General features: G+C 35.8%; 2 protein-coding genes across 5 annotated transcripts; one reads left to right on the plus strand and one right to left on the minus strand.

Annotated features, from left to right (window-relative positions):
- Positions 1 to 1053: 1053 nt before the first annotated feature.
- Positions 1054 to 9295, plus strand: LOC104719296 (dual specificity protein kinase YAK1 homolog). Of its 3 annotated transcripts, XM_087469793.1 has the most exons (18): positions 1054 to 1851; positions 3071 to 3270; positions 3407 to 3560; positions 3667 to 3776; positions 3907 to 3976; positions 4072 to 4154; positions 4238 to 4316; positions 4405 to 4445; positions 4757 to 4879; positions 5278 to 5428; positions 5651 to 5765; positions 5870 to 5952; positions 6058 to 6132; positions 6491 to 6565; positions 6648 to 7456; positions 7908 to 8063; positions 8526 to 8824; positions 8934 to 9295. In XM_087469793.1, exons 1-18 carry the CDS (start codon positions 1714 to 1716, stop codon positions 9008 to 9010), a joined length of 2838 nt encoding a protein of 945 aa, XP_087325919.1. In that variant the 5' UTR covers positions 1054 to 1713; the 3' UTR covers positions 9011 to 9295. The 3 variants fall into 3 exon arrangements, with proteins under 3 accessions (XP_087325919.1, XP_087325920.1, XP_087325921.1); XM_087469794.1 differs by lacking the exons at positions 1054 to 1851; positions 3071 to 3270; positions 3407 to 3560; ... (4 more) ...; positions 4405 to 4445; positions 4757 to 4879 and adding an exon at positions 4952 to 5021; XM_087469795.1 differs by lacking the exons at positions 1054 to 1851; positions 3071 to 3270; positions 3407 to 3560; ... (4 more) ...; positions 4405 to 4445; positions 4757 to 4879 and adding an exon at positions 4979 to 5021 and having other exon boundaries at positions 5116 to 5428.
- A 904-nt stretch (positions 9296 to 10199) lies between these two features.
- Positions 10200 to 12532, minus strand: LOC104719297 (uncharacterized). Of its 2 annotated transcripts, none has more exons than XM_010437184.3 (4): positions 12493 to 12532; positions 11661 to 12293; positions 11492 to 11556; positions 10200 to 10550 (listed from the first exon to the last, which is right to left on the minus strand). In XM_010437184.3, exons 2-4 carry the CDS (start codon positions 12256 to 12258, stop codon positions 10329 to 10331), a joined length of 885 nt encoding a protein of 294 aa, XP_010435486.1. In that variant the 5' UTR covers positions 12259 to 12293; positions 12493 to 12532; the 3' UTR covers positions 10200 to 10328. The 2 variants fall into 2 exon arrangements, with proteins under 2 accessions (XP_010435486.1, XP_010435487.1); XM_010437185.3 differs by having other exon boundaries at positions 11661 to 12267; positions 12493 to 12525.
- Positions 12533 to 13005: the final 473 nt, after the last annotated feature.

A 13005-nucleotide genomic window follows, 5' to 3' on the forward strand; every position in this document is an offset into this window, starting at 1 on the left:
AAGCAGTATTATGTTTTTATCAGTTATAATTAATTGATATTGATATGTTTTCAATATCATAATTTTTTTTAGCCTAATGGAGAAAAATGCTTATTGAATGTCCAACTTTTCAATTTGAGTGACTTAAACCCTCAACTTAGTATATAATGTAACATACAATGTATTTCTTTTGACTTTCTGATTTATTTCTCAATATTTGTTGCTTTACCATTTAAAGCATGTAATGAATAATATCACTACAAGAATCCAAAATGTAAACAAAATTCATAGGGAAGTACATTAAATTGGCTTTTTAGAAGTGGTACACAAAAGATTTTTCAAATCTGTATACATATGTGGTTCTTATATTCTCATAACTTTCGTATGGGTTTATGTAACACAAACTTTTTTTATCATAACGTTATCGATTATGACATGATCAAAATGACAATATTAACTAAAGTATGTATTATATTCTCGAAAAATTAAGAGTTTAAATAATCTAAATTGAAAAGTTGGGCATATAATAGGCATTTTCCCTATTATGATTTTATCCCAAATTTACTGGTAACTTTTAATATGGGTGTGAATGGTAACTGCGGTCCAGATAACTAAATTTGTCTGCTGTTTGGACCATTCTATGGGTGTGAATGGTTGCAGCGGTTGGGGCGGATAAATTCATATGCGGATTAGACAGTTCTTTATTTACCATTCATCAAACATAATCCACAATGGTGCTGTTAATAGAAAACAAAAACAAAAGACTGCTGCAAACCAATTTTATTTATATGCAAAAACGGTCCGCAGTTATTTTGTTTCTGTTTTCTATGAAGCACGCCAATACGAATTATGTTTAATGAATGATAAAATAAAGAGCATATAGTATGCAAATGGATTTATCCGTCCTAACTGCTGCAACCATAATGAATGATAAAATAAAGAGCATATAGTATGCAAATGGATTTATCCGTCCTAACTGCTGCAACCATTCACATCCTGTACGTTAAAATTGATATTTTAGACATATTTTAAATTGATGCAAATAATATGGATTAAATAATAATAATAATAATAATAATCTGAAAAAGAAAAGAAAAAAATCCAGACTTGAGAGAAGAAATATGCAAGAGGGAAGCAAAAGAAGAAAGAACAAAAATCAGGAGTTGTCATTTTGAAGACGAAACCCATCATCGACTCATCATCTTCCTTCCTCAGACCCCCCCAAACACATAAACAAAACACAACACATAAAGCTTCACTTTCTCTCTCTCTCAAAATCTCTCTCTCTCTCTCTCTCTCTCTCTCTTGGTCCTCGCAATCCCCAACACTTGGGGGGGCTTCGATTCTTCAATCCTCCGATTTCATTTTTTTTATCATCTGAATCATCAAGTTGAAATCGTCCCGGTGCTGTTGGTGTTCCGACGCCATAAAACTGGATTCCTTAAATTACATTTTATGTTGATTTATCGATAGATCGATTTTAGGGTTTCGAGTTGGGGCGCTGACTTGAGGTTTGATTGGATGAGCAAAGGGGCATGGGACTTGAGTCAATTGGGTTTCTTCCTACCCTAATCATCGCAAAATTCCTGATTTCTTAGCTCTTCCCGAGGAATTAGGATTCGTGATTGTTCTTGTTTCGTATCTAATTTTGATTTCGAGTTCGCCGTGGATGAGAGTCTTGGGCTTGGTCAATTGAGGGTTTTTTTTTTTTTTTACTGTTTCGTTTCTGAGATAATGGATGACATTGGTTCCGGCGATGGTGGTTCTATAGGTGTTGTATCAACACCGTGGAAGCCAATTCAGCTGGTTTTTAAGCGTTATTTGCCACAGAGAGGGTCCGAAAGCAAAGTTCGAGCTGCGGTGAAGAAGCCGGTAAGTATTGATCTTTTGTTTTGTGATGGACTCTGTCATCTTTGAATGCATCAAATCAAGCTTTGTTTTTTTTATAAAAATTTTGCAAAGATAGTGAGAATGGATAGAGACTAAGGCCAAGTGATTTCTTTGCTGGTTCTGTTAGCCAATGTTGTTTGTAAAGCTGCCAGTTTCAAGTTGAATAGCAGCCTTGGTCCAGTCATACAAACATTCTAGTATGTATTCTCTTACGCTAGTAGTCAAGGAGACTTAAGATCCGCTCTCTAAATCTACCGAATTTATACTATACCGTGAGTTATTTTAGGAGGTAACGCACTGGTAAGTGCCTTGGATGTATGGAATATAGGTGATGCATGTAATTCTTTAGAAAGTGGCTGTTTGGCTTCATTGGAGGCTTACATTAATTGATGTGTAATTCTAGTTTATATCTTATCCCAAGTTGTTGAAAAATTATTTAATATCTGTGTACATTGGACAATACTATTTTACTTTGTACATATAGCTCAATGCATGTAAAGTAGTACTTTAGCTGAAGAATATATAGCTCAACAACTATTTCATTGGTAATGCAGCGTCAAGTTAGAGTTATCCACTCCGTCATGTTTTTTTAGGTGTCATCATCCAACCAAAATCAGCTCATTTCCGATTTCAATCCAAATGCTACCCATTTTCATAACTATGTGGATTTTCACTCTAATAAACAAAAAAGTGCGCATTTTCTTGCATTAATCTTAGTTGTAACACAGGCAGTTGATAATTACTGGGTTGAAGTCTGTCATGATCTTTGGGTTTGCGTAGGGAATGGTTGTGCACACTAGTTGACTTGAATAGTTTATTTGCTAAAGAAATTGGCTGGTAGGTTTGTTCGATCACTTGAATGCATACCAGAGTTCAATTTGCAGAGCTTCTTGTGCGACTGTTTAGCTGAGTATATAGCTAGTCGCTCCCATTAGTTTTCTAGCTGTTGTAGTGTGCTGGGATAGTTGGGCATGGTTTTGGAATTAACTGATATATGTTGTTGTCTTCTTGCCTTGACTTTAAGCAAGGTGATACTTATTATTCATACTCTATTTACCTTTTTATCTTGTATTGGATCACTATTATAACAAGACAGCAGAAATGTATATCTACTTAAGGATGATAACAGTCAAATTTTTTGTCTCTGTTGCATTACTTTCAGAACTCAAGTTAACTTATATATATATATGTCTTTTTGCAGGTTGTAGTGAGACTAACTAGGGACTTGGTTGAGACCTACAAAATATGTGACCCACAGTTCAAATATAGAGGAGAGTTGAATCCTAAGCGGTACTTGACAACTCCATCAGTTGGTGTGCACAATGATGGCTTTGATAATGTCAACTCTGATCTAATTCTGGCTGTAAATGATGACTTTTGCAGTTCAGATTCACGACAGAGGTTTGCTATTGTTTTATTTAGTTTCAGTTTTTTGTTTTCACCGATTCTGTTGCTCCTTTTGGCGTGCTGTCAGAGGCATAAAATTTAAACCTCTACAATACCTGCCTTTTTGATGAAGTTTCACTCGTTCTCTTAGATACATTGTCAAAGATCTTCTTGGCCATGGGACTTTTGGTCAGGTTGCTAAATGCTGGGTTCCTGAGACGAACAGCTTTGTTGCTGTGAAAGTAATAAAAAACCAGCCTGCATACTATCAGCAGGCGCTGGTTGAAGTATCTATTTTGACAACGGTATGTAATTATTCTATATTATAATGATCCTTCGTATTCATATTCTTCGTAGTGAAAAATCGTTAATGGGGTCTGTCTGTCTCTTACTTTTCGCTTGGGTGTGTAGCTAAACAAGAAGTATGACCCAGAGGATAAGAACCATATTGTTCGAATATACGACTACTTCTTACATCAACGTCATCTGTGCATATGCTTTGAACTTCTCGACATGAACCTGTAAGTTGTTTAACTGAAGTATCTTCTCCTTCTATCTTACTTATGCTTTTCCTCTAATTTCCTTCATGCGATCTGTATACAGTGTTTGTTGATGATAATTCCATTGTTCTTGGTAATTTATGGTTCTCAGGTATGAGCTCATAAAGATAAATCAGTTTAGAGGCCTGTCATTAAGTATAGTCAAGCTCTTCTCGAAGCAGGTATTTATATTTTCCAGATCTATGTTTTCACTGATTTGTTTCCTTTTTAATTGTTTTAATCTACAGTATCAACTGTTTTTTATGGTGTCCTGTAGATCTTACTTGGTTTGGCTCTTTTGAAAGATGCTGGCATAATCCATTGTGATCTGAAGCCAGAAAATATTCTTCTGTGTGCCAGGTCTACTTTCTAGAACCATTCCTATACCCAAAACTGTAACTGATAACTTTAATCAAGTGGATTTTTTTTTTCAATTGCATCAGTGTGAAGCCAACTGAAATTAAGATAATTGACTTTGGATCAGCGTGCATGGAAGATAAAACTGTTTATTCATATATTCAGGTTTTCTTCTTGCTTTCCATTTTACCTATCTGTTAGGTTATATCATACCAAACAAAATAATTAAGCTTTCTGGTCAATCTTCTTACAGAGTCGTTACTACAGATCGCCAGAAGTGTTACTTGGGTACCAGTATCCTTTTAAATTCCAAGATAAGAACCGATTCTGAACAAAAATTAAAATGTTTTCTCATAGTCTCTGGCACTGAAAGATCTCATGTCAGTGAGATAGGCTTGTTTGCACTATCATCATCATAATTTTCTTTGATCTGTGAATCTTATTGATTTATTTCATAAACTTTGTTGCTATAGTTCCAGTAAATTGTAACTTTTCTTTTCGTTTATTAATTTAACTGCAAACTAATGGTAGTTGGTTTTCTTCCTATGGTACATGATATCTAAAACTTTCTTGAGGTTGTATGTAAAAGCTTAACCACCATATAGATACACTACAGCTATTGACATGTGGTCTTTTGGCTGCATTGTCGCCGAGCTGTTTCTTGGATTGCCACTGTTTCCAGGAGGTTCAGAGTTTGATATCTTGAGGCGTATGATTAAAATACTGGGGTATGATCCTTTATTATTGAATTGGTAAATGAGAATGCAGTCTATAATTTTAGTGTTTTATTATGAAATTAGCAAATGAGCAAGCAATCTATAATATAGGATCTGGGAACATTTAGGTCTGCTCCCTTGATGGTCAATACTGGTACTATTACATTTTTTTGTTCATATACTTTCGCTAATTTATGTGTTTATTCTTGGTGCTTTATGGTCATCCTTTTAGTTCCTTTTGTCTTCAGCAACCCTATTTTAGCTTCTCAACGTTTGTGCAACTATGAAGTCCTCGCTTCTTTTTAAGCAACAAGTGTCGAGATTTCTAGCAACAAGGAGCTTTTTTTTTTGTTTCTTGCCTCTTCCTGTTTCTTATGGTTGTAGAAATTTTCTGTCGTATAATTTTCCAGAAAACAACCACCTGATTATGTACTCAAGGAAGCAAAAAATACAAATAAGTTCTTTAAATGTGTTGGGAGTGTCCACAATTTAGGGAATGGTGGAACATATGGTGGCCTAAAAAGTGCTTATATGGCACTGACTGAAGAAGAGTTTGAAGCTGTAAGTAATTCTTACTTTACCTCTGAGCGAAACAGTAATATGAAGAGAGAGGTGGGAATGAGAGAAGAGAGAAGTTAAAATATGATATTTAAAACTTGGAAGACAATTACATTAGTGAACAAATAAGATTAATTTTATTCTTACATTGCATTAATATTTGTCCTTAAAATTTGTCCTTGTTGATATATTTCTGGATACTGTTCTTTACTCCTAACTTTCCAGAGAGAAAAGAAAAAGCCAGAAATTGGGAAAGAGTACTTCCACCATAAGAACCTTGAAGAAATTGTTAAAAGCTATCCTTACAAGGTAAACTTGCCTGAGGACGATGTAGTCAAAGGTAAAGTCAGGTTGCTCTGATGTTCTTATATTTGCTGGAATAGTACTGGACTATCTTCCATGGTGACTTTTTTTTTTATGCTTTTCTTCCATGAACTATCACAGAAACTCAAATCCGGTTAGCTCTTATTGATTTTCTGAGAGGACTTGTTGAATTTGATCCAGCCAAACGCTGGTCACCTTTTCAGGTATTGAACTTCCTGGCTAAAGCTATCTATAGATTTAAATTCTTAAGGCTTCCTGTTTTCTTGCTAGCCATAATCGTTAACATCGACATTTCAATTTTTTTTCAGGCAGCAAAGCACCCTTTCATCACTGGGGAACCTTTTACGTGCCCATACAACCCTCCGCCAGAGACACCTCGTGTGGTGAGTCAAATGGAATTCCTTCCCAGGTCTCAAAATTCTTTTGTTTCCTTGTTGTCATACTTAATGGTGTTCAAAGCAGTGGGTGTGTTATCCTTGATTCATGTTTATTTCCTAGTGATAAATAAATTTCATAATTTTTCAAACCAAATAATCATGAGATGGATAGAACATACTTTTCGTTCTAGCACTTTCTTTCGATGTTTCAACGTTTTCTGTTTTCGATAGAAATGCTTCAGCTGGTAATCTTGCAAGATGATTAGCTGAAAGAAAAATGTAATTCTTTCTTGCAGAGTGACATTTGTGAAACATTCCTCTATTCACTGAACCGGTTTTTGTTCTCTTTCCCTTTTGTTTGTAGCATGTTGCTCAAAATATCAAAGTGGACCATCATCCAGGTGGAGGGCATTGGTTTGCCGCTGGTCTCTCTCCTCATGTATGGTTCTTTGTCTCTTCAATTGTAACACCTTGAAGCTGTTTGTGCACCTCTTGTTGAAACTTATTTACTTTCTTGACAGGTATCAGGGAGAACCAGAATCCCAATGCACAATAGTCCCCATTTTCAGATGATTCCTTATTCACATGCAAATAGTTATGGGAGTATTGGAAGCTATGGTAGCTATAATGATGGTAATATACAGGAAAATAGCTATGGGAGCTATGGAGGGACAGGAAATATGTTTGCATATTATTCTCCTGTGAATCATTCTGGCTTATACATGCAAAACAAAGGTGGTGTTCCAATGCTTGGAACTAGTCCTGATGCCAGACGCAGGGTTATGCAGTACCCACATGGAAATGGTCTTGGTACAAGTCCATCAGCTGGAAATTTTGCTCCATTACCCCTCGGCACTAGTCCCTCACAATTTACTCCAAATACAAACAATCAATTTTTAGCTGGGTCTCCTGGACACCATGGCCCGACATCTCCAGTAAGAAACAGTTGTCATGGGTCTCCTCTAGGAAAGATGGCTGCGTTTAGTCAGATTAACAGAAGAATGAGCGTTGGATATTCTGGAGGTTCTCAGTCGCAGGATTCTTCCTTGGCCCAAGCGCAAGGACATGGGATGGATAATTTTTATCAAAATGAGGGGTATTCTGGACAATTTTCTGGTTCACCTTCACGGCGAAAATTGGATTCTGGTGTCAAAAACCGTACACAGACACAAGGAAACACAACATTAAGTACGGGGTACTCTACTCATAACATTTCCAGCTCATCACTTCGGTCCAATATGTGTAATCCTTCCAATACTGGACCCCATCTTGAAAATCCGGATATTGCCTCATCAGTACCTGATCCGGGAGACTGGGACCCAAACTACAGGCAAGTAAACAAATTATTCTCTAATTTTACAGGTTATATAATGTCAAGGTTCTCTGTCTAGAATGAGTGATATTGTGTTCCTGTATTGTCTTCAATTCCAAATATATCAAACCAGGAATGTCACATTCTGTGATAGATGATCACGTTCTTGTTAGGTGGTATATGGATTTCAATCTTGATAGACAAATTTTTGGGCATGAAACTGTTCAAAGTCGGTCAGTGGTGTGAGATTGAGAACGAATCACGTTAGTGTTAATCATTCTTTGTTACCTGATGTTTTTCTCTGTTTTGTTTAATCATCTTGCTGAACTGATATTTAACCACTTTTCATCCTGGCTATTTTCAGATGCATAAGATACTTTTTGTATGTCAAAATTCTGGTTTCATTTACATGTTTTCCCCAGTCCTTTAATTGGAAATTTTATTATGCACAATTTTGTTACATGTACAGTGATGAATTGCTTCTAGAAGAAGATAGTGCGGATGAGAGTTCTCTTCCTAATGCATTCAACAGAGGTATGCAACTTGGTTCAACAGATGCCTCCAGTTTTTCCAGAAGGTTCAACAGTAATGCCTCTACCTCATCCTCAAATCCGACAACCCAAAGGTAACCTTGGAGACATCTTGGGGAAACTATGCTGAACCCTTCTTTCTTTGCGGTTGACATGCTGCTAGATACCAGACCTTTAACTTTGGTGATATCTGGATCTTATATCTTCTATGCATATTAATTTATCACGACAAACTATGTAGTTGAGTATCAGAACTACGTTCAATCTGAACCAGGGATTTATACTAGAAAGTCCCATATTAGTGTCTCCTGTATTTGTGATATTAGCTGTGTTAATATAGTCATCTTGATAGGACCTATATTCCTATTAGAAAAGGTAGGCAGGTGGTCTCTTAACAATATTAATATATGTATGAACCATTGTATTTTCTCTGACTCAGTTGATAGGCAGCTTAACGTGTGTTCCAGACATGATGAATTGTTTATCACTTGAACGTCCTCTGATAGCGAACTTTGAACTTCTATTTTTCTCTTGATGTAACTTTGAATCTATATCAGGAGATATGCTCCCAATCAAGCCTTTTCACAAGTAGAGATTGGCAGCCCTCCAAGTAATGATCCTCATGCCAGATTTGGTCAACATATGCCAGGATCACAGTTTACTCCTCATGTCTCCCAGAACTCTCCAAGTCGCCTAGGGCAACAACCTCCACAACGGTTCAATCATGGGAGACCAAACGCTGGAAGAGCTGTGGATCGGAATCACATAAACGCTCAGCTTCCTCCTTCCAACACCAATTCAGGGGGTCAACAACGCTCACCCAGAAGTAGCTCATATACCAATGGGGTACCTTGGGGTACTTTCTTTCACTCATCATAAGTCTTCTCGAGAAGATTTTTTTTCTTTGTTTACGGCCTCTGGTTGGGTGTCTTAAACTGGAACTTAAATTCTGTTTCATCTTGTAGGACGTAGGACTAACAATCATGTCCCGAATGTTCCATCGACGTCCCATGGAAGGATGGACTACGGAAGTATTGCTTAACTCCGCAGTCTTATCTCTCATTTATTTTGTTCTTTCCCTTGGTGTGCAATCTTATTGTTGGAAGTGTGGGAACAAAGTTGTACTGAGACAAGAAGCAAACTTAGTTCATGGCTTGTGGGCTTCTGATCAGAACGTGCTTATTCATTGTGCTTTTTGCACAAATAAACCAAAAGAAAAAAGAAAAAAGTATGTTATCATTGATATTGTTATCTCTCGGAATTTCTTATCGATATTTTCTGATGAATGTATCTTTTGAGAAAGTTAAAAACTCAGTAACCTTGAAAATTGAGATCCTTAATCTCCCTAAATTTTGTTTATGTTGATCTGTTCTTTTCAATACACATTATTATTATTCGTAGAAAATAATCTTTAAGGTAATAATTATCAAAAATAATAATAATAATAAGAATCCATAAGAATCTCCTATGAAGGTATAATCATACTCGCAAACGTTTTCAAATCGATCCCAATTATTGTACCTTCTAGGCTTCTAGTATCTCTTTACAAAATGCATGTAAAATTCTGATCCAACTAATATATGCTAGCAAAATTAGTCTGGTTCAAAAATGCCCCGCACAAAAGTTAAATTCTCAAATGATGCTAATTAATAAATAGTATACTTCAGTAAAACAAAAAGTTTAATATGATTATCAAACCCAGAAAGTTCAAAATGATGATTGAGTGTATATTTGATATTTTGTGAATATTATGAATATATGTAAAATTAAACCTTGGCCGAATAATTATGTAATACTTTTGTAGAAATTTATTTATTGATAATCAAAAAACAATTTAAAAAAGTTTAGTTTCGTTTGATGTTCTTGTGCTAGTTTTATGTAAATAAAACTATATTATGTTTTTCGTTTGATAACGTAAACATAATATAGTTCATTGTTTACGTTTAAAAAAAAAAACAGTTGGTATTGAGTTGATTTCGATAAAAAGTATCTGTTCTTTCTTTTTAAGTAGAGATTCTTTTGATCGATTTGTTACTTCTGGTCCCGGTAAAATTGATCTGAGATAAGGGGATTCTCACTGGCAATCTCCTTATCCTAGTGCACATATATACCCCTTTCATGTCTTTTACAACTCAATTGCTTGGATCGTTATATTTATATCGCAACCCAAGAATATTTCATACTGCATTAAAACCCGTAGTGTTTAAGCTCTAATTAAGGTATTACTGAGCTAGGAAAGACAAAGAAGAAGGCAAAAATAAAAACAGGTTGCATACACACACAAAAGAAACGATCATTCACGATTGTGCAGTTCAAAAGAAGAGTGTGTTAAGCTATACAATAAAATACTATCAAACACTCTATTGTATTCCAATAACGGTCATTAGAAAGGAAAGCCCCTCAGTAACTTTTGCAATGTCTTGATTCTCCAACGTCGATGTGGGCATTTCCACACCCGTGAACATGTAAAGCGCCTTCAATTCTTCTAAATATGTCGTGCTCCTAGCAGCACTATAGCCAACTACCTTCCTTAATGCCTCGATCTTCGTCCATATTTGTTCCTCGCTATACAACGTTTTCACCTTCACCCAAAAATCTTAATTTAAGTAGCCAAACAAGAAATACCCATTTAAGAGAAATCAGAAACTTTAATGCATGATGACAATTAAACATTTTGGTAAAGAAAATCAGTAAGAACAAAGTCAATCTCACTGGACCATAGAAGATACTGCACAGATACTGTTACAATAAGAGTTAGTTAAAGATATCGGGTAATGTATCCACAAGCTTCTTGAATAAGTTTTTATGTACTATGTTATACTTATGTTTACACTAGAGATAAAAACATCTGATTTCATCACTAGAGATAGGTATGTGATCGTTCAAGGCAAAGCTTATTAAGGACTCTCAATAAAACACTATTTCAAAATAGAATAGACAAAACCCTAACAGCCTCCAAAGAACTGACGCTTGTCTAAGACATGCCCTACCAAAACACCCTCTTTAAGTGACTGAATAATGAAAAAAAAATTGTCATTTCTATTCTTCTAATATATTGATATACAAATTACTTTAAGTTTGACATCACCGGTCTCACGTGCCACTCTCACTTCTTTCTCTAACGGCTGACTCGTTAGTCAAGACGTTAGAGTGGCTAGGAAAGATCACATTTTCATTAACCACTTAACCAAAAATCCATACCCTAGCTATGTTGTTCTCCTTTCAAGACCTCATTAATACTGAAGGCATTTCGTCTAAGCTCTCTACCTTATGGGAGTCGTGATCCTACCATCAACCTAGCCTTTGACTGTGCATTTTACCCACTTATATATAGTGTTGTTACACACTCTAACAAATACTGGCCTCAACAACATATAATAATATCAAATCATCCCTCAAAAGACAATCTAAAAGGAGCGATTTAAACAACCGCATATTTGGTTTACTTGAGATCATAACGTCATCAAATCAAACAAGAAGCTTCGTAATTAGAGCGGATTGACCCATAAATATATATACTAACCGCAGTTGAAGAATTTTCCATATCCTTCCCTCTAGCTGCTTTAGTTGTAGTGGGCTTAGGTTCCCCTGAAAAAAAAAAGAAAATAGATTAGAGATTGAAAGATTCATAAGCTAGTTTCAAGCAATTCAACATTATTAAAACCTTAAAGCTGCCATATATATATAATCACCTTCATGTCTAGTCATAGAAACTTGCTTCGTTCCTAAAAGATCTTCAAGTCGTGCTCTAACATTCTCTGACTTGGCATCTCTAGGAACTATCGACTGATCTTTGTCCTGATCATCTTCAAAACTTTTTCTAGAGAGTCCTTTAATAAGTGATTGATTAGTTGTACCCTCATCTCTAATACTCTCTAACCAGCTCCTTAAATCTTTTTTCATATCCTCATCTTCCCTATAAGCTATTGCAATAGTCCTCTCTTCCTCAATCTGAACAAGAATCGGCTCACTTATAGCCACTCGTGCTATGCCTTCATCACCGTGACCGATCTTGTTAGAGAGTAGCATCACTCTGTGATCACATCTTCCACCAAAAGCCGTAGAAGGAAGCAGTTTTCTCATCAACTTTTCAATACAAACATAGCTTGCCAAGAAGAAAAAATAAGGAAGGGACGAGATCAACGCGATTGTGGAGGCAACAACGAGTGCCGGAACTAGAAATGGTGCAGAAAACAGTACAAAAAATGCTGCAAGAACCTTCTTACACACACTGACCCCTTTCCTCCAAATCCAACCCATCTTCCCATCCACTCTCGTGCCATCTTCCATCGGATCACACTGCTTAAATTAGCAACTAAATTACACTGCATTGCAAATAATTATTTTAAATTTTAGGAACAAACATGTTTCTAAGAAAATAAACCAGCGAGGCTTGACTAATCAAAACATTATTGAATTAAAAACTTTTTTATATCTAGGTACTAGGTAGAATTGTAGAAAAACAAAATTAAAGTAACGAGCATTCAATTTATGTATCAGTTTCCAGAAAATGTAGAGTCAAACCTGATTCGGCGATCAAAATAAGGATGACCAAATATATGGCATCGGAAGAGAAGAATATACTAAAAATGTAGGAAAAAAATCACTAAGAACGAGAGAAACAGAGTGACACGTGCTAAAATTTGGACAGCGCAACAGAAGACTTCATGGCAAATTGTGGTTTTTGTGATCTTTAACGTACGTGTTTGTTCCTCTCTCTATCCAATTGTTTTGACTTTCTCAGTCAGAATACGACGCATTAAAAGTGGTTGGTTCTGCTACTTTGAGTAAATGCACATCGAAGATAAGAACATGCTATCTCAGTCAGAATATGACGCATTAAAAAACAAAAGAGACTCTCACCATTGCATTGCATCTATCGGAAACCCCCTAAAAGCACGATAGTGATCAACCCCGGTTGTAAGTTGTAACACCTTTCGTCCGAGTGGGCTACATTAAAAAAGCTTAAAAATAAAAATACCCCATCTAATTTTTTTTCGGAAGTTTAATACCAAAATATTATAAATTGAAATTAAA

The sequence above is a fragment of the Camelina sativa genome, chromosome 10, assembly GCF_030686135.1.
Source record: "Camelina sativa cultivar CO46 ecotype springtype chromosome 10, ASM3068613v1".
Classification (NCBI taxonomy): domain Eukaryota; kingdom Viridiplantae; phylum Streptophyta; class Magnoliopsida; order Brassicales; family Brassicaceae; genus Camelina; species Camelina sativa.